The 24,519-nt window shown below is 40.0% G+C and overlaps 1 protein-coding gene across 1 annotated transcript; it reads right to left on the minus strand.

Annotated features, from left to right (window-relative positions):
- Positions 1 to 1,173: 1,173 nt before the first annotated feature.
- Positions 1,174 to 23,459, minus strand: znf330 (zinc finger protein 330). Its single transcript, XM_020517987.2, has 9 exons — positions 23,228 to 23,459; positions 21,373 to 21,392; positions 21,005 to 21,075; positions 19,045 to 19,124; positions 18,425 to 18,551; positions 7,051 to 7,155; positions 6,159 to 6,205; positions 5,802 to 5,919; positions 1,174 to 1,655 (listed from the first exon to the last, which is right to left on the minus strand). The coding sequence occupies exons 1-9, from the start codon at positions 23,345 to 23,347 to the stop codon at positions 1,366 to 1,368; spliced, it is 978 nt and encodes a 325-aa protein (XP_020373576.1). The 5' UTR covers positions 23,348 to 23,459; the 3' UTR covers positions 1,174 to 1,365.
- Between the last annotated feature and the right edge of the window lie 1,060 nt (positions 23,460 to 24,519).

A 24,519-nucleotide genomic window follows, 5' to 3' on the forward strand; every position in this document is an offset into this window, starting at 1 on the left:
AAACTGTGATGGAACCTCAGATGGGTGACATTCATGACTTTGCGAATCAGCATTGACAGAACATTCTGATCATCTCCCTATGAAACTACAGAAACCCACAAAGCATTGAGGTTATGACCCAGGATAGTGACCTTTTCTCCTTTGGATAGATACCCGTCACTCCTTCTCAGGGCAGCAACCAGCTTTCCTAACATCAATTCCACTTTAAGGGCAGGCAATGGCCTTGTGGTATTGTTGCTAGTTTATTAATCTAGAGACCCACGTAATGTTCTGGAGACTTTGGTTCAAATCCTGCTATGGCAGGTGGAGGAATTTGAATTCAGTAAAAATCTCAAACTGGGAGCCTAATGACCAGAAAACCACTGTTGACTGTCAGGAAAAACCCATCCGGCTCACTAATGTCCTTTAAGGAAGGAAACTGCTATCCTTAACTGGTCTGACCTATATGTGACACCAGACCAACAGTAATATGGTTGACTATCCTCTGGCAATTAGGACAGGCAATATATGCTGGTCTTGTCAGCAACACCCACATCCTGTGAATGAATTGAAAAGTACTATACAGCCAACTCAGCCCGAAAGCCTTGGCTCACCATGGGAAACTGAGCTTGCTAGAGATATTCAAGAGCCAAGAATGAATTAAATTAATTCCAATATAATTACAAATTATAATCAAAAACACAAAACTAACTGCTGCCTCACAGTGCCAGGAATCCGGGTTCGATTCTACCCTCGGGTGACTGTCTGCGTGGAGTTTGCACATTCTCCCTGTGTCTGCGTGGGTTTTCTCCGGGTGCTCCAGTTTTCTCCCACAGTCCAAAGATGTGTAGGCTAGATGGATTGGCCCATAGTGTTCAGGGATGTGTACATTAGGTGGGTTATAGGGGGATGGGTCTGGGTGGGATGCTCCAAGGGTCAGTGTGGATTTGTTGGGCCAAAGGGTGTGTTTCCATACTGTAGGGGTTCTATGATCTATGAATTAAAGAATTATTTAGTTACTTCGCTTAATAAACTAAACAGGAAATCACATCAATGGCAATGAACATGTATAAATTGATTTCTTGATGGTAGTACAAGTTAAAATAAAAAACAAAGCAAGAAATAAAATGCATACATAAATGTCAAATGCCTGTGATATTAAAAGTGAGTTATTTTTAGACATGAGAAAACAGGTGAATTAGTAAACTGTGTTTATTTTATGAGTTTGAAGAACTCTGCATTGGTTTTAAAGTTACATTCTCAATGAACAATTTTGCACTGCAAAATGCAGTTATCATGTATCTTATGTTAACATATCACTCAAAGGTATATTTTAAAATATGAAGTAACACCACATCCACAGTGACTGGCCATCATGATACATCCTTATGATTCTTCATAGTGTGCGTATCCACTCGCACAGGTTCTCCCCAGATTTAGAGCAGCAAATGTGTCACTGTAACCTTTAACATCGTCATCAGGCTCTTTTTCTGCTTTATACTCTGTGTCATCATCCTCCTCTTCGTCATACTCCTCGTCATCCTCACCGTACTCATCATCTTCGTCAACAGTATATGTTTCACCTCCTCCAGGTGCCAAATTTTTCCAGTAATTGTCATAACCAGAAGCGCTTTCATCTTCAACACCAGACTGTCTGCCAAACTTCACTGAGCGAGCTAAAAGACAAAAATAATTCATTTGATATACAATTTTTTGTAACCCATTCACTCAGAGTTAAAATCAGGTTCTTGAAGTTTGCAGACCACCCTACATGAACCATTTGATTTTTAAGTTTGACACTTGCATTCAAATACCAAAAAAGAATTATTTAATGCTTACATTTTAACAGTTGTTACATGGAATTAGATGGCATGTCCTACAGTTGAGAATGGTTCTATATACAGATATTTTCAAATGTTGCCCTGGTTTCAGTCGTAACATAGAAAATAGGACCAAGAATAGGCCATCCAGCCCTTTGAGCCTGCTCTGCCATTCATTATAGTTATGGCCGATTATCCACTTCAATACCTGTTCCCACTTTCCTCCCATATCCTTTGATCCCTTTAGCTCCAAGTGCTATGTCTAACTCCTGGAAATCATTCAATGATTTGACCTCAACTGCTTTCTGTGGTAGCAAATTCCACAGGCTTACCAGTTTCTAGGTGAAGAAATTGCTCCTTATCTCAGTCCTAAATGGTTTACCCCATGTCCCTACACTGTGGGAACACGCATTCTATATCTACGCTGTCCAGTCCTATTAGAATGTTATAGTAGCATTGTTTTAAAAAAGTTTTGCATTTCTACAGAATTTTTCATGATCTCTGGACATCCCAAAGAGTTTTACTGCCAACAAATGACGTGAGAAGTATAATCACTGTTATGGTCGCACCCAAAGTGTGGTCAGCTAGCTCCCACAGTTACATGACAAAGACAAGATAATCTGTTTTGGTGATGTATATCAAGCAGTAAATATTAACCAGGTCACTGGGGATAAATCTTATACTTAATGTTATGAAAATAAAGTTAAGAGTTGGAATGTCATGTTGTGGCTGTATGGGACAAAGGTGGGGCCACTTTTGGAATACTGCGTACAATTCTGGTCACCCTGCTATAGGAAGGATATTGTTAAACTTGAGAAGGTGCAGAAAACATTTACAAGGATGTTTCTGGGACTGGATGATTTGAGCTAGAGGGAAAGGCTGAATAGGCTGGGGTTATTTTTCCTAGAGTATTGGAGGCTGAGGGGTGACCTTATAGACGTTTGTAAAATCATGAGGGGCATGGATAGGGTGAATAGCCAAATTTTTTTTCCCCAGGGTGGGGGAGTCCAAAACTAGAGGGCGTAGGTTTAAGGTGCGAGGGGAAAGATTTTAAAAAGGGACCTGAGGAGTAACTTTTTCATGCAGAGGGTGATCTGTGTCTGGAATGAGCTGCCAGAGGAAGTGGTGGAGGCTGGTACAATTATAACATTTAAAAGGCATCTAAATGGGTATAGGAATAGGAAGGGCTCAGAGGAAAATGGGCCAAAGATGGCAAATGGGACTAGGTCAGATTGGGATGTCTGGTCAGCATGGATGAGTTAGACTGAAGGGTCTGTTTCAATGCTGTGTGACTCTGACTATAAACCCTAACCCTTTTCCTTCACATCAATTAAGAGGGTGTGCATGGCCTCGTTTAACACCTTGCATGGAAGATGACATATTGGATAATGCAGAACTCCCTAGTACTGCACTGGACTGCCACCCTTGATCTTTGTGCTCAAATTGTAGAATGGAATTTAAACAACCTTTGGCCTCAAAGACAAAAATATATTGCTCCAAGTCAGTATCATCAGGATGACAGTGCATTGCACACATTTCTTCTGTATTCTTAAATATATTCTTTTTATTTCACTTGGAATAATCATCCCTTATTTCAGTACTTTATATTCTGTTCTGAGCTGTTCACGAAAGTCATCATTGTAGTGAACCATCCAAAAGATGCAGTTTGAGGGAACTAAATGCCAACCAAGGGCAAGGTTTGGGGAAAGTACAGTCTAAAGTTTTCAGGAGGCTCGCATTGATGGGTAATAAATGAACAAAGCAAAAACATTCATATTGAGACACTTCATGGCTGAACGCTCTGCCATTAATGGAAAAGTGGAGAAAACAGGCTTGAGATACAGGTTGGGGAAAAGCCCTACAAAAATTTACAAACAGTGATGGCTATTTTGAACCAGATGGAGCATGTAGGTGACCACTGATTTAAACAATCTTATGGCAGTAAATATTATTTTATAGTCTCATTATAGTAAAGCATAGGGATGCTAAGAGTTTAAGCAAGTGGTCAAAAATTTGTAAATGGAGTATAATGTGGGAAAACCCGAGTTTAGGCAGGATTACGGAAGCTGAATATTATATAAAATAGACAAAAACTGCAGAAAGCAGACTTCACCTGACAGTGAAGGAACAGCACTCAAAAAACTTGTGATTTCAAATAGACCTGTTGGACTATAACCTAGTCTTGTGTGACTTCTGACTTTGTCCCCTCTAGTTCAACACTGGTACCTCCACATTAAGACAGATGAGGAGGAATTCTTGTTCTTCTCAAATGGTATTGAATCTGTGGAATTCTTTACTGCAGAGGGTTATTGAGGATGGGTCATTAAGTATCTTCAAGGCTGAGATAGATTTTTAAATCAGTAAAGGAATCAAAAGGTTGTAGGGAAAAGGCAGGAAGGTGGAGTTGAGGAATATCAGATCAGCCATGATCTAACTGAATTGCAGAAAAGACCCGATGTACTGAATGGTCTACTTCTGCTCTTGCATCTTATGGTCCTAACAATCCTCAAAAATTAGAAGATCTTCTTCTAAGTGATGTTAAATAATAGCCTTTGAATGAAAATAGATCAATCAACTAATCCAATATCTGACACTGAAGGTGGCATTCAGTGGAATGCAAAAGACTGCTACACTTGATTCAAAATGTTATTACATTTTCACAGCCCTTTCTTTATGCTTTTCTCTGTTTTGTTTATGCTGTATAACAACAAGCCTAAACAATAAAATCCTATTATTGAAAGTTTCTATCATACAAAGGAAGATTCAGGCCAATCCACATCCAACAACCTGCTCTGAAAAGTATGCTGGCATTTTGACAGCTTTGATCAATTCCACCACAACAACTGAGACAATCCATACATGCTAAACCAAAAAAAATCAAGTATACCTAATAGAACAATACTTTATTTTTCAAACATAACACATCCTGTAAAAAAATTCTAGGATCTAGATCTGCATCTTCACCAAAAGCGAAATTTTTAAGATACATAAAAGTTGACAGAGACAAGAATGGACATCGGACTGATGGAAAATGAGACTGGAGAAGTAGTAATGGGGAACAAAAAAAAATGGCAGATGAATTGAATAGGTACTTTTCACAGTGGAAGACACTAATTGCATACCAGAACTTCAAGAGAGTCGGGGGCAGAGGTGACTGCAGAGGCCAGTACTAAGCAGAAAGTGCTGGAGAAGTTTAAAAGGTCTGAAGGCAGATAAATTAGATCGACTACACCCCAGAATTCTGAAGGAGATAGTGGAGGATATTGTAGAGGCATTGGTGGTGATCTTTCAGGAATCACTAATAAGGGAGTTCCCACAAGACTAGAAAATGGCTAATTTTATACCCCTATTTAAGATAGGAGGAAGGCAGAAAATGGGAAATTAAATGTTGGTTAGCCCGACCTCGGTCACTGGTAAGATTTTAGAGTCCATTACCAAGGATGAGGATTGCAGAGTACTTGGAAGCACATGGTAAAACAGGGCAGAGTCAGCATGGCTTCGTCAAAGGGAGATCATGGCTGACAAATTTGTTAGAATTATTTACGGAAGTAATGAACAAATTACATGAAGGAGAGCCATTGGATGAGATCTATTTGGATTTTCAGAAGGCCTTTGACAAGGTGCTGCACAGAAGGCTCCTGGATAAGAGCCCATGATGTTAGGGGTAAGGTACTGGCAGGGATAGAAGATTGGCTGACTGGCAGAGGGTAAAAAGTGGTGCAGCAGATTCATGGGACAAATAGCTTAATTGTCTCCAATCACTTACGGTCCAAATGATTATTACTTAGGCCATACTCTAATTACCAAGCTTTGTGGAAATCCATCCATTACTTTTTCAGCGACATTGTTTACAGACAACGGATAACAAAAAAAGGAGCAAAAACCTTACTTTTCAGAACTTTAGTGACAGAGGTAAATACAGATTAGCACAACAGTCTCATTTCAAAATAGGGGGCAATCAGAATCTCTGTATAAGCCATATCATGCAATGATTGAACTTACTGGACATGCATAGATCCTTTGTCTCTTGTGTTTCATGACCACATTTAGGACAAGGTGGCACTTTCCCTTTTTCTTGTTTGAAGACCTTGCTGCGAACATGATCATCACAGTAACAGGCCTGCAGGGAAGGGGAAGGTACAGGGACAAAAAATATATATAGAAATTACTGTTCAACACAAGTCACTAGTGACAGTACAGCATTAAAATTATGAAGATACACATTGAATGGCAATTTCAACTGAAAAGGAAATTAGTACATCCAGTTAAATTACCAAAGGGAGAATTTAATTGGTAAAAAATAGTGACTTGAAATTTCAATGGAATTAAAAAAATCTGTTGAAATCCAGTTAGCTTCACCTTGCAACGTAGACAAGAATGCTGCCCCAGGCGATTACAGGAGACGCCTGGAAAGAAATCAAGCTTAATTAATAAGGTAGAAGTGCAGTAATTAACAAATACCCAACTGATCCCGTAACTGACCAAGTTATTAATCTGTTCTTGCATTAAATTTTTTATAATTTCAGAGAAATGCGCCACTCGCAACTATTTTTTTTAATGACGACTATCGTCATCATGGCGAGATATCAATGAAAGGAAACAGAAGAGCTCCCAGATCAAACAGCAACGTGTAAGAAACATTTCCTGGAGCCACTAATTTATAAATGTAAAGACTTCCCATCACCTTGTAATGTCTCCAACTGAATGTAGAGCATAGATCTTGAAAGAGTGTTAATTTTAATTTGATAAAACCCATCCTAACCCAAAGTTTTTTTTTTTTTTTTTTAAGAACCACATCTCCTAAAGGATCTATGTAAGACTCTCATGTCTTACACTAGCTGTCTCCCCTAAAATTATATCTAATTTATATTGTATATTAATCAAAGGCCAGTTTTATCAAGAGAAGGCATGCAGTCTATCTTTCCACCACAACTTAATTTCAATGATTTTTAGTGGGTCTGTCCATTTAGATTGCAGTCTATTCTGTATAAGTACCCCATAGGTATGGGATTTCTTAAATTAGTTGTACACTTGCAGGCATAGATGAGATTTTCATCCAATCCACTGACTCTGGCTAGACTTCAACCCTGTTCCCAATGATACTGCAACACTGTAGATACTTGGTGCTCAAACATGCCATTGAAGAGCCAATACTGAAAAGCAGTTTTTAAGAAAAGCAACCAAGAAAACCATGTTTATATTTTAAAAATTAATAGGGGTTTATGCAACAGATGCATCAAAAATAACTTACACTTGTAAGTTTCGGCATCCAGGACTTGGCAGCTGGCTTGGTGCTCAAACTGATCATCTTCACACAAGAAGTTGTGACAGAAAGAACATCGGAACAACCTTCCTCCTGTAACATAACATAAATATCAGCCAATAGATACAGGAAGTTTCTCTATCTAATTCCTCAAATACTGCAATATTTAAGTAAGTAATGAATGATGTTATGAATTGATTTTTGAAAATCGTTACAGACAATTTCAAAGGTAGTAAGCTGACACCATTTCAGCTTTGCATTAGAGTAAGATGACAAAAACTGAAGTTTGAGAAACAATCCCAGGTCAAAATCTGGACCCTCTTTTTTTAATTTTGGTTTTCTTTTCAGTGAAAAACTTAAATACAGTTTAAAAAGAGTGTGATCCTATTCATTAATATAATTTAATTAGCCTTCATGATGAAAATTCAGCCAGGGTTTTTGCTTGATTACTAGATATATCTAGCTACCCATCCTGCAAACTACTTGTGAACGAACTTAGGAATAGGAAAGGATTAAAGTCAGGCTATACTGCTGTGTCATCCACTGTTGAACTGGAAGCTATGTAACACATTGTGTTGATACATGAATTGCCTTGGAAGCAGTGGTAATTTGCTAAAGTGGTCACCATTAAAGACAAGAATTACCACACAAGACCTTTTAGTTCATATGGCTCAGTACAACATCAACCGGCATGTTAGTGTACTCAGTAATGAGTATAGTCCGCATAATAAGAAGGTCAGAAATAAAGTTAATGAACGTACTCTTTAAAAAGAAACCAAACCATCTGCTTTATTTTTCTTAACTGGATGCCAGCAGAAATTTGCTGAGACAAGTGACAATTTGGATAGACGTGTATGAACAGAAAATAGAAAAATACTCAGTACTAATATACCAATCAACATAACTAACAATATAATACGAGCGTTGGTAATTCAACAACACAGCTACCTCATTATTGGACAAAAGCTTGGTCAAAGAGGAAAATTTTCAGGAGTGTCTGAAAAGAGGAAAGCAAATGGAGAGGTATAGGGAGAGTACTGCAGGCATGGCCTGAAGCAATTAAAACTGGGGTGCTCAAGATATCTGAATTACAAAGAACAAAAAATTACAGCACAGAAACAGGCCCTTCGGCCCTCCAAGCCTGCGCCAATCCAGATCCTCTATCTAAACCTGTCGCCTATTTTCCAAGGATCTGTATCCTTCTGCCCCCTGCCCATTCATGTATCTGTCTAGATACATCTTAAATGACGCTATCGTGCCCGCCTCCACCACCTTTGCTGCCAACGCGTTCCAGGCACCCACCACCCTCTGCGTAAAGAACTTTCCACGCATATCTCCCTTAAACTTTTCCCCTCTCACCTTGAAATCGTGACCCCTAGTAATCGAGTCCCCCACTCTGGGGAAAAAGCTTCTTGCTATCCACCCTGTCTGTACCGCTCATGATTTTGTAGACTTATTAGATGAGTTCAGATATCGTGTGAATTGTGGGGTGGAAGATTTTACTGAGATGGGGAGGAGAAAGACCTTATAGGAGTTTAAAAACAAGAATGAAATTTTTGAAATGCAAATTAAGACATTGAAAGCCTGGCCACCAATGACAAAGCAATCATAATTGGAAATGTACTAGAGATCAGAATTAGAAAAGACCATATCTTAGTGCATGGCAGGGCTGGAAAAGCTTACAGAGGTAGGAATGGGACAAAGCCCGGATGGATTTGACAAGGGTGAGAATTTTAAAAGCAGGTATTTACTTGACACTGGGGGGGTACCTGATTGAGGTGTACAAAGTCCTGAGGGGCACAGACAGGTTACACAGTGAGAATCTTTACCTCTTAAGAGTGGTCAACAACCAAGGGTGACATTTTTAAAGTAAGGAACAGGAGATTAGAGGAGATTTGAGAAAAATGTTTTTCACTTAGGATTGAGGGCATCTGGAACTCACGGTCAGATTCCAAGATGTGGGAACTCTTATGACAGAACTAATCAAGAAATATTTAAATGAATACTTGAATACCATAGCATACAAGGCTACAGGCTAGGTGCTGAAAAAGAGATTAGAATTGGTGTTTACTTGATGACCAGCACAGACGCAATGGGCTGAAGGGCTGCTTTTCCATGCTGTGAAAACTCTGACTCAATCAGGGAAAGGAAAAATTTCCTGGATTCTTCGTTTACACGAGGCAGTCACATATCTTAGGGTTGGATTGTCTGATTTGGTCAATATTCAAGCACAGGAGTGTGTCACTGCAAGCAAGGGAAACCAGAAGGAAGGAGCATCCGCCTTTACAACCATCCAACCAAGTCTGAGGTTACTTCAGATTGTCTCGATGAAAGCAAGAGCTGCAGGATGCATGAGTTAACTGACCATTTGATTAGGGGAAAACATCAAGGCAGTACTTAGAGAGGATATTCCTGGGGGATTATCCGGTGAAGCTGTATGGGTGGAACTGAGAAATAAGAAGGGGGTGAGCACATTGATGGAATTCTTTTATAGGCAACCCCCCAATAGTCAGTGGAAAATTGAGGAGCAAATACGTAGGGAGACTGCAGATAGCTGTAAGAATCAGGCTGTAATGGTAGGGGATTTTAACTCTCCAAACATAGACTGGGACTGCCATAGTGTTAAGGGCTTTGATGGGGAGGAATTTGTTAAGTGTGTTCAAGAAAACACTCTCAATTAATATGTAAATAGCCTGACTACAGAAGAGGCCAAATTCAACCTCCTCTTGCGAAATAAGGCAGGGCAAGTGACTGAGGTGTTAGTAGGAAACACTTTGGGACCAGTGCCAATAATTCTAAAATAGTTATGGAAAAGGATAGGCCTGGTCCACAAATTAAAGCTCTAAATCAAAGCAAAGTAAATTTTGATGTTATTAGACTGGAACTTTCAAAAGTTGATTGGAGGAGGCTGATCACAGGTAAAAGAATGTCTGACAAGTGAGAGGTTTTCAAAAGTGAGATGATGAGAGTTCAGGGACAGCATTCCTATTAGTGTGAAGGGCAAGACTGGCAGGAGTAGTGAACATTGGATGACTACAGATATGGAGGCTCTGGTCATGATAAAAGGAGGAGGCATTTGTCAGGCATAGGCAACTGGGATCAAGTGAATCCCTTGAGGAATATGGGGGTGTGTAGGAGTACGCTTAAGTGGGAAATCGAGAGAGCAAAAAGGGGACAAGAGATAGCTTTGGCTGATAGGGTAAAGGAGAATATAAAGATTCTTCAAGTATATTAAGGGCAAAAGGATAACTAGGAAGAAAACTGGGCCTCTTAAAGATCAACGAGGCCATCTATGTATGAAACCACAGGAGATAGGCAAGATCCTAAATGAATATTTCACTTCAATATTTACTGCGGGGAAACACATGAAAGCTGGGAAATTTAGGGAAATAAATACTGACGTCTTTAAAAAGAGTCCACATTACAGAAGAGATGCTGGAGGTCTTAAAACACAAAGGTAGATAAATCCCCAGGACCGGATCAAGTGTATCCCAGGATATTGTGGGAAGCTAGGGAAAAAAATTGCTGGGCCCCTAGCCAAGATAGTTGTATCACTGACAGCCACGGGTGAGGTGCGAGAAGACTAGAAGGAGGCTAATATTGTGTCATTATTTAAGAAAGGCTGCAAGGAAAAGCCAGGGAGCTACAGACCGGTGGGATGGTGGTCAGCAGTGGGTAAGTTGGTAGAGGCGATTCTGAGACACAGAATCTATGTGCATTTGTAAAGGCAAGAACTGATTAGGGATAGTCAGCATGGCATCGTGCGTGGGAAATCATGTCTCACAAACTTGACTGAGGCTTTTTTTGAAGAGGTGACCAAGAAGATAAATGAAGGCAGAGCAGTAGACGTTATCTACATGGACTTTAGCAAGGCCTTCAACAAGGTTCCGCATGGTACACTAGTTATTAAGGTTAAATCACATGGGATCCAGGGAGGGCTAGCCAATTGGATACAAATTGGTTTGATGATCGGAGATAGAGGGTGATGATAGAGGTTATTAGAGTCATAGATACAGGCCTGTGACCAGCTGTGACCACAAAGATTGGTGCTACATCCACTGTTGGCTCGTGATTTATAGAAACAGTTTAGATGAGAAAATAGGAGGCATGGTTAGTAAGTTTGCGTATGACATCAAATTTGGTGGTACAGTGGATAGTGAAGAAGGTCATCTACAAGTAATGTGATCTGATCAACTGGATCAGTGGACCAAAGAATTGCAGATGGGAGTTTAATTTAGATAAATGCAAGGTGTTGCATTTTGGTAATACAAACCATGGCAGGACTTACACAGTTAATGGCAAGGCCCTGGGAAGTGTTGTCGAACAGATAGACATAAGGGTGCAGGCACATAGTTCCTTGAAAGGAGCATCACGGGTAGTCAGTGTGGTGAAACAACATTTGGCATGCTCGCCTTCATCGGTCAGAGTATTGAGTACAGGAGTTGGAACGTCATGTTACAGTTGTACAAGACATTGGTAAAGGCACGTTTGGAATACTGTGTACAATTCTTGCTGCCCTGCTATAGGAAGAATGTTATTAAACTGGAAAGAGTGCAAAGATTTACAAGGATGTTACTGAGACCAAAAGGTTTCTGTCATAAGTAGAAGCTGGATAGGGTGGGACTATTTTTCTCCCCATGTAGTGAACGGGGCTGAAAGGTGACCTTAAAGACGTTTATAAAATCATGAAGGGTACTGATAAGGTAAATAGTGGTGGAGCAGTCCAAAAACTAGAGGGCATAAGTTTAAGGTGAGAGGGCAAAGATTTAAAAAGGGACCTAAGGGGCACTTTTTTCCACACAGAAGATAATGCATGTATGGAACAAGCTGCCAGAGGAAGTGGTAGAGGCAAGTACAATACATTTAAAAATGCAGGCAAATGGGACTAGCTCAGTTTAGGAAGCTTAGATAAATTGGTTCAAAGGGTTGCTTCCATGCTGTATGACTCTACAATCATAGCACTGTAAAACAGGAAGCCATTCACGTAAATAGGGAAGTATGAGGGTTACAGTTATACATGACAGGGTAGTGATGAGATTAATACCATCTTCTGCAGCAAGGAGCACAAGTCCAGATGGATACCTGGTGCCAAGGATTAGAATATTTACTCAGGGCTGGAAAAGAACTTGGAGTGGGAGCAGAAGGATCTGGTGATGTGGTCCATGTAGGTACCAATGAGACAGGCAAGATAAAGCTGGTTCTGAATTGTCAGTATGAGGAACTAGGTGCCAAATTAAGAAGCAAAACCTCAAAAGTCACAATCTCTGCATTATTACCTTAGCCATGTGCAAACTGTCACAATGCAAATCAGATTAGAGAGATGCATGTGTGGCTCAAAGACTGGTGTGGAAAATGTAGGTTCTGGTTCGTGGAACAGTCTCCAACTGAACAATGCTTAGGAGCGGTGTTCTTGCCAACTGCATACCTAAGGAAGTAGAGAGAATTTTAAACTGAATAGTATTGGCAAGGGGTCAAATTTGAGATGATGTAGGTAGATCAAAGAGCAGAGTCAAGGCCAAATATAAAGGTATTAAACTGGCAATGATAAACAGACCATCAAGGAAGGGATAGAGAGGACGAACCAAGAGTCAACAGATAAAACTAGAATTTAAAAAGAGAGCAAAAGGATAAAATGAAACACTGTATCTGAATGCATGTAGCATTCAAAGCGAAATTGATAAATTGAGTGTGCAAATAGAAATGAATAAATATGATCTGGTAGCCATTACAGAGACATAGTTACAAACTATAGAAGCCAGAGGTTATCACTGTATTTTACGGTGATCATGGAATAGTGAACAGTTTTAGCAGAGTAGACCTGAAAATGTTGTACATGGTCCCATCAAATGCGGCAGTGGATGGTAAAACCAGTTAGAATCATAGAATCCCAACAGTGCAGATAGAGGCCATTCAACCCATCGAGTCTACACCGGAGAGCATTCCAGACTTGAACCACCTCCCCATACCCTACCCTCGCAAACCCGCATTTACCACAGCTAATTCATCTCCAAAGGGCATCCCACCCAGATACAACCCCTACCCTATCCCTGTAACCCTGCATTTCCTCATGGCTAATCCACCTAGCCTGAACATCCCTGAAAACTATGGGGAAATTTAGCATGGCCAATCTACCTAACCTGCACATCTTTGGTCTGTGGGAGGAAACCATAGCACTAAGAGGAAACCTTCATGGAGGGGTTTAGTGATGTGCAATGAGGCAGACTTGATAAGGCAGTTTAAGGTGGAGGAACCTTTAGGATGCAGAGACCATAACATGATAGAATTGACTCTTCAGTTTGAGAGGGAGAAGGTGGAATCAGATGTAACAGGATTACAGTTGAATAAAGGCAACTACAGAGGCATGAGGGAGGAACTGACCTGAACTGATTGGGAGAGGAGCCTAGCAGGAATGGCAGTGGAACAGCAATGGCAGGAGTTTCCGAGAGTAATTCGGGAGAACAACAAAAATTCATCCCTAGGAAAAAGAAGTATACTAAAGGGAGAATGAGGCAATCATGGCTGACAAGGGAAGTCAGGAACAGCATAAAGGCAAAACAGAAAGCATACAATGTGGCAAAAGGAAGTGGGAAGCCAGAGAATTGGGAAGCCTGCAGAGACCAACAGAGTACAATGAAAAAAGAAATAAAGAGGGAGAAGACCAAGTATTAGGGTAAGCTAGTCAGTAATATAAAAGAAGACTAAAGAGTTTCTTTAGACACATAAGAGGCAAAAGTGGACATTGGACCACTGGAAAGTGCTGGAGAAGTAGTAATGAGGAACAAAGAAATGGCAAAGGAACTGAATAAGTACTTTGTGTCAGTCTTCACGGTGGAAGACACAAGTAATATCCAAAAAACTCCAGAGTTGGGGGGCAGAGGTGAGTATGGTGACCATCACCAAGGAGAAGGTGCTAGAAAAACAAAGGTCTGAAGGTGGATAAATCACCTGGACCAGATGGACTACACCTCAGAGTTCTGAAGGAGATAGCTGAAGAGACAGTGGAGGCGTTAGTGGTGATCTTTCAGGAATCACTAGAGTCAGGGAGAGTCCTGGAGGATTGAAAAATTGCTAATGTAACCCCCCTGTTTAAGAAAGGAGTAAGGCATAAGACAGGAAATTACAGGCCGATTAGCCTGACCTCTGTCATTGGTAAGATTTTGGAGACAATTGTGAAGGATGAGATTCCTGAATACTTGGAAGTGCATGGTAAAATAGAGCAAAGTCAGCAAGTTTCATCAAGGGGAGGTCATGCCTGCCAAATCTGTTTGAATTCTTTGAGGTGGTAACTAGCAGGTTGGACCAAAGAAAGCAAAACGATGTTATCCACCTGGACTTTCAGAAGGCCTTTGACAAGGTGCCACAGAGGAGACTGCTGAGTAAGATAAGGGCCCGTGATGTTAGAGGCAAGGTACAAGCATGGATAGAAGATTGGCTGTCTGACAGAAAGCAGAGAGCGAAGATAAAACAGTCCTTCTCAGGATGGCAGCCAGTGACTAGTGGTGTTCCAAAGGTCAGTGCTGGGACCACAACATTTCACTTTATACATTAATGATCTAGATGAAGGAACTGAGGGCATGCTGGTTAAGTTTGCAGATGATACAAAGATATGTAGAGGGACAGGTAGTATTGAGGCAGCGAGGAGGTGCAGAAGGATTTAGACTGATTAGGAGAGTGGGCAAAGTGGCGGCAGATGGAATACAATGTGGAAAAGTGTGAGGTCAGGCACTTTGGTAGGCGGCATAGACTGTTTCAAAAAGGGGAGAAAATTCAGAAATCTGAAGTGCAAAGGGACTTGGGAGTTCCAGTCCAGGATTCTCTTAAGGTAAACTTGCAAGTTGAGTTGGTAGTTAGGAAGGCAAATGCAATGTTGGCATTTATTTCGAGAGTACTAGAATATAAAAGCAGGATATACTTCTGAGGCTTTATAAAGCTCTGGTCTGACGACATTTAGAGTACTGACAGCAATTTTGGGCCCCATACCTCAGGGGGATGTACCAGCCCTGCAGCAGGTCCAGAAGAGGCTCACGGAGAATGATCCCAGGAATGAAAGGCTTAACATATGAGGAACGTTTGAGGACTCTAGGTCTATACTTGGAGTTTAGAAGGATGAGGGCGGAATCTAATTGAAACTTACAGAATACTGAACGGCCTGGACAAAGTGGACGTTGGGAAGATGTTCCTGTTGGCAGGAGAGACTAGGGCCTGAAGGCACAGTCTTAGAGTAAAGGGAAGACCCCTTACAATAGAGATAAGTGGAAACTTTTTCAGCCACAGAGTGGTGAATCTATGGAATTCACTGCCACAGAAAGCTGTGGAGGCCAGGTCAGAGTATCTTTAAGACAGAGACAGATGGGTTCTTGACTGTCAAGAGGATCAAGGGTTATGGGGAGAAAGCAGGAGAATGGGATTCAGAAACTTATCGGCTATGAATGAATGGCGGAACAGACTGAATGGGCTGCATAGCCTTATTTCTGCTCCTATGTCTTATGGTCTTATCCCTGGACACTACAGGGCAATGTGGCATGGCCAATCCACCTAACCTGCACCTCTTTGGACTGTGGGAGGAAACCGGAGCACCAAGAGGAAACCCACACAGACGCGGGGAGAATGTGCAAACTCTACACAGAGTCACCCAAGGCTAGAATCAAACCCGGGTCCTTGTGATGCAGCGGTGCTAACCACTGTGTCACGCATGTTGGTATATTCTTCCAAATTTGCATCTCTTCAACGTATGAAAGTGGAGATGAGCACCATTTGGGAGAACGCCTGATGATGAGAATGTAACAGTTTTAGTGGTTTATATTTTATTGAATTTATTTGCACAATTTAGAAACAGCTATAATTTTGCTTTAAACTTAATTTTCCAAATGAACGGTAAGAATACACCACCTATAAAAGGTCCAATCTTTGTAAATGAGAAATCTAAGTAATTGTAGTAGAAGTTTCTAATGTAGCATTGCTATTTGTATTGAGATGTTATCCTGCTGTAGATTGCTAATATAGCCAATATGTGGCACTGTGGGTTCACCACCATGACTGCTAGAAGTATTTTGCCAGAAGTATTATTCAATCAAATGAAATAAGTATTACATGTAAAATGCTACAGAAGATCTAACTTAATAATGCTCCATATATACAATGAAAACAACTTTAAAATGTTGCCATAATGCTGCCATATGAAGCATTAGCTTTATAGGTTGAGACAAACATCCTATATATCTGTACTCGCAATACAACTCCAACTTTTGTTCTCTCAGTACATCTGAATTAAGTACAAAGGCCCCTTTAATTTTTTTGCATGGTAACTTCAAAGGAGAAACCTATGCAACATGGCTTAGAGACTTTTGGGTTGCTGTGTGGCTTTAAAAAAACACAGCTCCCTCCCACAAAAAGAAACAGGTTTTTCCCAGATTTCCAAGGTGTTGCAGTGAACGACACAATCATAGAATCACAGTACAGAACAAGCCCTTCGGCCCATTGAATCTAAACTGCCAGACATATGCTACTGCCTACACTAGTTCCACTTTCCTGCACTAGGCCTATAGCCTTGAATGTTACGACACTTCAAATGATCAACCAGGAACTTCTTAAAGGTTGTGAAGTTTCCCACCCTAACTACCCTCCCTGGCAGTACATTCCAGAGCCCTAACACCATCTCGCTGAAAAAGCTTTTCTTAAAATCCTCTCCAAGCCTCCCACCTTTCACTTGAAAAATTATGCCCTTGTTACTGACCCATTGACTAGGCGAAACCACTACTTTCTATTCATGTTGTCCATGCCCTCATAGCATTGGGAGAAATGTGAGCAATAGAGGCCAAAACATTCTAAGGATCTATTCATAAAATATCAGTAAAATATCAAGGGGAAAAGAAGTCATTGGAAGCAGGAGCAGATGTGGGAGCTCGAAAGGAAAGGTAAACTAAGCAGAAAAGCATGTCAGGACCAGGGCTGGATGCCCAATTTACTTTTGCTTCAGCTGAAGACATGAGGCAGCAGATGAAACAGAGGCAAGTGTAGAGGGATAACAAGGTGTAGAGCTGGATGAACACAGCAGGCCAAGCAGCATCAGAGGAGCAGGAAAGCTGACGTTTCGGGCCTAGACCCTTCTTCAGGACGGCCGAGTTGGGGGTGGTGGGAGCAGAAGGGATGACTGTGTCAAGAGCAGCACTCAGGGCACATTAAAAGTTTTGTGATGGCTACAAAATTAAAGGCTAAATAGTGTGGAAGGAGATTCAGAAATTTGGGTGGGTCTAGAAGTCTTATTTTAAGTTGCTGCTTCAGAATTATCTGCATGAGAATAAATTTTCACAGCTGAAAGATATTACTTGCGTTTCATGTCGGTTGAAGCATATAGAGGCTCAGTAGAAAAACAGAGAATGGGACAACTATACACCATCACCTTGAGGCAGCAATGTGCCAGGCAAGTGGTAATAAGCATTTCTATCACCAGTGCTTACAGTCATTTGTTGTCCAGCTCTAATTGCTCTTGAACCAGACAGCTGGCTTGGCCATTTCAGAGGGTAATTAAGAGTCAATCACATTGCTGTGGGGTTTACATGTAGGCCAGACCAGGAAAGGATGACAGATTTCCTTCTCTAAAGGACATTAGTGAGCCAAATGGATTTTATGACAATCAACAACGGTTACGTGTTTGCCATTAGGGTAGCTTTTTATTCCAAATTTTTAATCGAATTCAGATATCATTACCTTCCGTAATAGGAGTTGAACCCATGCCCACACAGCATTAGTGAGATTCTGGAATACTCATCTAATAACTTTACCATTATGACACCACCTGCCCTACTCTACATCTGGAGAACGGTCTCATTTTTGAAAAAGGATACAATTACTTTAGAAGCACTTTAGAGTCTCATCTCTGGTATGAAGGGTTGCCTTACGTAAAAAAGATTACACAGGCTTAAGTCAAATGACCTACTCCTACGTTCCCATGATGTAAGGGAAGGAAGGACAAAGAAAAGGCAGTTGCAAGACATATCACTGGTCATATTCTGGTGAAATGTTTAATGCTTTATATCCAAGAAAAATACATGCTTTGAAAAAAGCTGTTTCAAGGCCAATCAACAGGCCACTCTAAAATATCTGCATTAACTTAAATTTTCATCTTAAAATTGTGGAAATTATCATTTTTCATTACTAATGAAAATTATAAACATAAAATAATGTTGAATGTTAGTAACATTGCTTATTACTACTTGATCTCAATGTTGTCACAAATTAATTATTAAACCAGAATGCAAAATCATCCTGCAAGATTAAGAATGAATGCCATTTATTGTGCTGACTATTCAATATTACAGTCTTTAACCTTCCTGTAAAACAGACAATTCATGATGATCCTTACCATGTTCCCATACGCCTCTCTCACATTCAATACACTCAACATCAGCAATAGGGCAGCTACAGGCATGTGTACTCAAGCACTTCCTCCCATGACACACCCAGGCTTCACAAAAGTCACAGACTGCTCCCTAAAAGGGTGAAAAATAAAAACAATTTTCTTCCTGACTACCTACATTTTGAAATAGTTTAGGCTTTAGTTTCACGTATCTAGTATTCAACGTTACTAACAAATCCATTTTTAAAAACTATATTTTCAATATTGTTTGCGACAGGCACAATGTCAAATTTCTATAGACTCAGTTACAGAACGTGACAAACAAAGCCTTTATTCAACACTAGTGCATTAATAATCTATATACACAAATAATCTTGTCCATTATTCTTCAACTTAGATTCTCTTTGCATTTATTTAAATATGGACTCATTCAAAACATGCACTGCATAGTCAATAAGAGAATCACAAAATGTGAAAAACCTTGTGTGAAACGGACTCCATTTTTTTAATACTGTTTCAAGTTGGATCAAAATAGAAGGAAAAAAAGCACTGCATGTGAGCAACAAATCCCAGCCACAAAAACTCCTCCAATTACACAGATGCAGAAAAGCCAAGTGAATACTTACCACCATGGCAAGCCCTGTACTATAGACACCAGGGTGTTTAATAACACAGTCTGAGCTCTTCAACATACATTTTGTTTTCCCTAGAGGACAGAAACATACAATTTACAAAGAAACATTGCTTGTGTGTACATAAACTACAATTCACCTTTAATTAAGTTCTTTAAGGTTTGCATCCAAAACTCAAGCCTGACTGCTCTCCAGAGATTCTAACTGATCTGCATCTCAATGATTTTCTGTTTTAGTTTCACATTTCAAGTATCTGCAGTATTTTGCTAAATACTGAATCACTAGTGACATTTTCCATCCTTGATTAAATAGACTTAAACTCCGAGTATGGGTTGAAGCACATTTTCCAATGCCTCTCTTATGATCCATCATTTGAGCTCATACTCCATCCTCTACTTTGCTGAGCCCTGGGGTGTCTGATTAAAAATGACAGAACTCAATTCATGGACAATTCTGTTGAATCTGTTATTTTAGGTCAGGGCCATATTCAGCATTACCTTACATGATGGTTGGTCATATTGGATTACCTTGCTACCAACATTCTGACTAGGAACACGTCACATGTCCTAGTTCACTGACCAGCAAGTAGACTACTCCATCATATAGGTTATCAAGAGTTTTAATTTTGCATATGCCTTCCACGTAAATTGTACTCACTTGCTATCAGTTATCAATATCCTTCAGTGACCTGACCCTCCAACTAGTTGTGTTCTAAAGAGACAGCCTTTTATTTTCCTTTATCCTTTTCCCTTCCCCCTTGTTCTGTATTTTATGAATTATCTTGTATTTTTCTTCATTTCCAGCACAGATTTTCACCCACTTACTCCTTTCGATAAAATATCTCAACTATTGGGCTTTCCCCGTCACTGGTGTTAGGTTCTGACTTCACTCTTCGTGGGCTTACACCAGATTCTGACATCCGCTTAGAGTTTCTATTTTCAGGCCTATTTTATTCAGGCCTGCAACTAACCAGAATGGATCCCCAGTGCAATTAAAATGACATGACTTCATGCAATATTCCAATTCAAATGAAGCCTGACATGTCCCAAGTAGCAAATAACTGGAAAAAGTGAGCTGCTTTTGGATATTTCAAGGTTCTTACAACCAGTGAGTGGAGCTCAGAAAAACAGCCTTGATACCAGATCAATACAGTTGAGGTGGATATGTCAATATACTCCAGGAACTGAGTGCAAGACCAGCAACTGATCAACTCCCAAGTTTGACCTCATTCTTTACTGTAGCCACTAAAACAATCTCAACTTATTGTACCAAATTACCACATTTTATAGTCAGTTATTAAATAAAACTATTGTCTGCAATATTCCCGATAGTCACCCACTCACAAATGGATACACTGATGCACAGTTCAAAAAGCCAGCATATGGCTTTTCACATTAGTGTTGTATTTTTAACTAAATTAGGTGAGCACCCATGAAGCACATCAAAACGTTACAAAATTAAGTTATATATTTTACATTTATATCAAGTAGTTGACCAATTTCACCCAACTTTATGCAAATGCTGCAGCAAATGGAGTCTTTGAAATTATAACCCCACAGAATTTTGTTAACAATACCATCATGAACAATTTCATTTTTACATTATTTATGTGATTCGCAAATTGTTATAGAAACAAATTTATACAGTCAGGATTAAATTAATACAGTAATACTTATTGATTAAACTATGGCAATATGTACAGTTCTCCTAAATAAATTGGTGTAGCAAAGTAGTTTCAGATACCAGTAACAGCCCAGACACACAACTTCCAACAGTTCTTAACATTAAAATCTACCATGCCATTCCCAATAAAGAATATCTTAAAATAGATTAAGCTTTTTAGAATAAAACTTAGTTTTCTAGGTATCTGCACTTAGTGTTCCCATTTATTACTGGGTGTTGAGATAGAAAACTTAAATTTAAGCAATAATGCTAATTCAAGAATCCTACTTACCACATTGTGCACAAATAGGTAACTTTTGTACTGAATTACAAAAGTAACAAAAAGCTCGATTCTTTTGCCGTCTTGACCAAGACAGGAAAGTGAACATAGGAAACAAATGCAAAATTAAGTATTGAAACATTAAGTAATAAACATCTATTGCACGAAAATATGCACTGTCATATGAATTCTAAATGTGGACAACTAACAGGGGCATTCCAAAGTCAAATTTCAAAGAATTTTGTTGAGAATATTCAAACATATGCTCATGAAACATGTACAAAGGCTTACATAATGATAGCATTATGCTGTTATTGTCTTTGATTAAATGTGACAAATTTTGAAAAATTAAGAAAAAGTAATTCTCTGGTCTATCTTACCTTTGGCATTTGTCACATTCCTATTTTGATGGGAACAAAAGAGAGAACAATATCAGAGCAGAATTAGAACAGTCATAAAAAAATTTTAATAATGTAATAACATTTTTTAAAAATTCGAGGAAATGAATGATGTTTGACTCTCGACTGGCCCATCAAGCTACAATGTTATATTAAGCCTGGAGAACTAGACTTAATATAAATGCTAGTCACTATCGCATGAATTTTTTTTTAGTATTTGGTACGTACTTTTACTTTTTAAAAACTCTGGCCAACAAAGCTCACAAATTTTACAATCATGTTAGAACATAGAACATAGAACATTACAGCGCAGTACAGGCCCATCGGCCCTCGATGTTGCGCCGACCTGTGAAACCAATCTGAAGCCCAGCTAACCTAAACTATTCCATTACCATCCATATGTTTATCCAATGACCATTTAAATGCCCTTAAAGTTGGCGAGTCTACTATTTTTGCAGGCAGGGCATTCCACGCCCTTACTACTCTGAGTAAAGACCCTACCTCTGACATCTGTCCTATATCTATCACCCCTCAATTTAAAGCTATGTCCCCTCATGCTAGCCATCACCATCCGAGGAAAAAGGCTCCCACTGTCCACCCTATCTAATCTATCTAATCCTCTGATTATCAACAGTGAATTATACTATATGAAAACTGATAAGGGTTGCGCTATTTCAGGAGATTGTAGGCCAATATAAATGTTGATAGCTCTATCAGCAAACCCCTTAAACAAGATTAAAGACATAGAAGTGGTCACTGAGAACCAGATTTATTTCTAAGCACCAGTAAACCGCTTCATAGGGCCTGATCCTTTGCTGTCAGTCTGTATAAAGTAAAAATTATGTTATGTTTAATTATTTTTGAAAATGTACATTCATATAAAGCCCTATACATTTCAAGGCACAAACAGCGTCATTAGCAAACAAAATTTGATACTCTAGGGCATGTGAAGTACTGTCAAAGAGGTTAAGGAGAGTCAGTAGTTTGCAGCAGAAATCCAGAGCTTAGGCCCTAGGCATCTCAAGAAAAAGCGGAGAAATAGTGGAGGGGTGAAAATAAGAAATGTGGGCAGAATTGGAAAGGTATTCAAATCTTAGATATGGAGGAGATTACAGAGTTTGAAGGGGCTACGGCCACGGAGAGGTTTGAGAACGTGGACGCTGAATCAGAAGCTTACATATGTCAAAAAATACAGCGACGATGAGCAAATAAAAGTAAAAGTAAAAATCTGGTCAGCAGTACTTTGATGAACTCAATTTTAAAGAGGGCACAAGCTGGGAGGCAGACAAAAAAGCACTGGAATTGAGGAATAATAAATCAAAGAACTACAGATGCTGAACATCTGAAACAGGACCGGAAATTGGAGAAACTCAGCAGGTCTGGCAGCATCTGTGGGAAGAAAGCAGAGTGTTTAATTTGAGTCCAGTGACTTGTCACAACTGTTAGTAGCTCAGAAAATCTGGTATTTATTCTGAAGTGGAGGGGAGGGGATGGTGTGGAGGTGAGCGCATGGGAGAAAATGGAGCCCAGAGATAGAGAGCTATAACAGGGGGAGGTAAACAAAGAAATTATGGATAGCAGCCAGGACAGAAGAAAAGATGATGGAGAGAAGAGCTGAGAGTGTGAAATTGGATTAGCTGTGATGTCCGGGAATGAGATTTTTTTTATGCATAGCCTTCAGACAGAACAAATAACAGGACAGGCTGAATATAAGAATAGAGTTTGTGGACGGTATTTGTTTCTGTTTTTGAGAGTTTAATGCCTGGGCCGTGGCAGCCATGTTTCATAGAGTCATCACTGCAGGTTGACAGCCACCTGACTGCTCTCCTTTACCCACCATAGAGGCATTACAGGGGTGTTTCGCCACATCCACGATGTCCCTGGCCGCCCGGGTTAACTTCTCCCGTTCTTTGCGACTTTCCGCCTTCTTTCGGGCCCCGGTCTTCTTCTTCGGCATCTTCAGGAGACGTGGAGTCCGAAACTCTGGTAAATACCGGAAGCTGCTCCAGTCACAGCTTCACAAAGCGCCGCGCACCGGAAATGCGCCACTGGCCTCCTCCTCTTCCTGTGGCTTCAGAACAGCCCATTGTCCACAATGTCCTTCTGATGATTTAACCAGAAAGGAAGTGTCTTTTAAATTAATGGAGAATTTAAGCACAAAACCGAAGTATATTCATATACATTAACTAGCAATGTTATTCACCAGATAAATATTTCAATTCCACGCTTCAGACTCCAGCAGCCACTGAAGATGTCAAATGCCCTAGTGGACCCTGTCTGCTCTTCTCCAGGGCCATCCAGTGTTAATGAATAAGATCAGCCCAGAGCCATCCATTTTACCCAGGTCCAATGTGGGCCTATAGATAGCAACATTGGCCAGGCCACATCATGGCGTATTGTGTTATTAGACCAGGTCACAGTATGGCGTAGTGTTATTAGACCAGGCCACAGTATGGCATATTGTGTTATTACAGGCTACTGATGGCCAAATGGCAATATCTGGATGCAAGTCTGAGTGTTGTTCAATAAAATTGCCCAGACTTGCCCCCATGATTTAACGGTGAGGTCAGAAACCTTCTCCCTGTTCCCATCACATGATGCGCAGCCCTGTTCTCTCTATATCTAATTGATTGGTCATCTGGCTAGTTGTTGCCTTGAGTTCAAGAGCTATATACTTCCAATCCCACAGTCAGGGCCCTTGACATGAAAAGAGGTTTCTACACAGAGAGGCTTACACAAATCTTCACAGATACCATGGTAAGTTGATCAGATTGTTAAAAATAAAGAACCTTGGGCCTTATACATGGACAAATTGAGCACATAATCAAGGACATTTTGCTGAACCTTTATGAGTGACCAACGGCTTAAATTTGTACAGTGTCTTACTAAACTGTCCCAGTGCACTTGATTTGACTTGATTTGATTTATTATTATTACATCTACCGAGATATAGTGAAAAGTATTGTCTTGCGTGCCAACCAGACAAATCATACATTACATAAGCACATCAGGGTAATAGAACAGAATGCAGAATATAGTGTTACAGCTACAGAGAAGGTGCAAAGAAAGATCAATTCTAATATATGAGAGGTCCATTCATAAGTGGGAATAACAGCAGGCTAGAAGGTA

Source organism: Rhincodon typus, chromosome 1 (genome assembly GCF_021869965.1).
Source record: "Rhincodon typus isolate 14 chromosome 1, sRhiTyp1.1, whole genome shotgun sequence".
NCBI lineage: Eukaryota > Metazoa > Chordata > Chondrichthyes > Orectolobiformes > Rhincodontidae > Rhincodon > Rhincodon typus.

Coding starts and splice junctions, on each gene's coding strand:
- znf330 (XM_020517987.2), bottom strand. CDS start 23,347: ATGCCGAAGAAGAAGACCGGGGCCCGAAAGAAGGCGGAAAGTCGCAAA. Junction 18,552..19,044: donor GTACAGGGCTTGCCATGGTG/GTAAGTATTCAC, acceptor TCACCCTTTTAG/GGAGCAGTCTGTGACTTTTG. Junction 5,920..6,158: donor ATTCTTGTCTACGTTGCAAG/GTGAAGCTAACT, acceptor CCTTCCCTGCAG/GCCTGTTACTGTGATGATCA.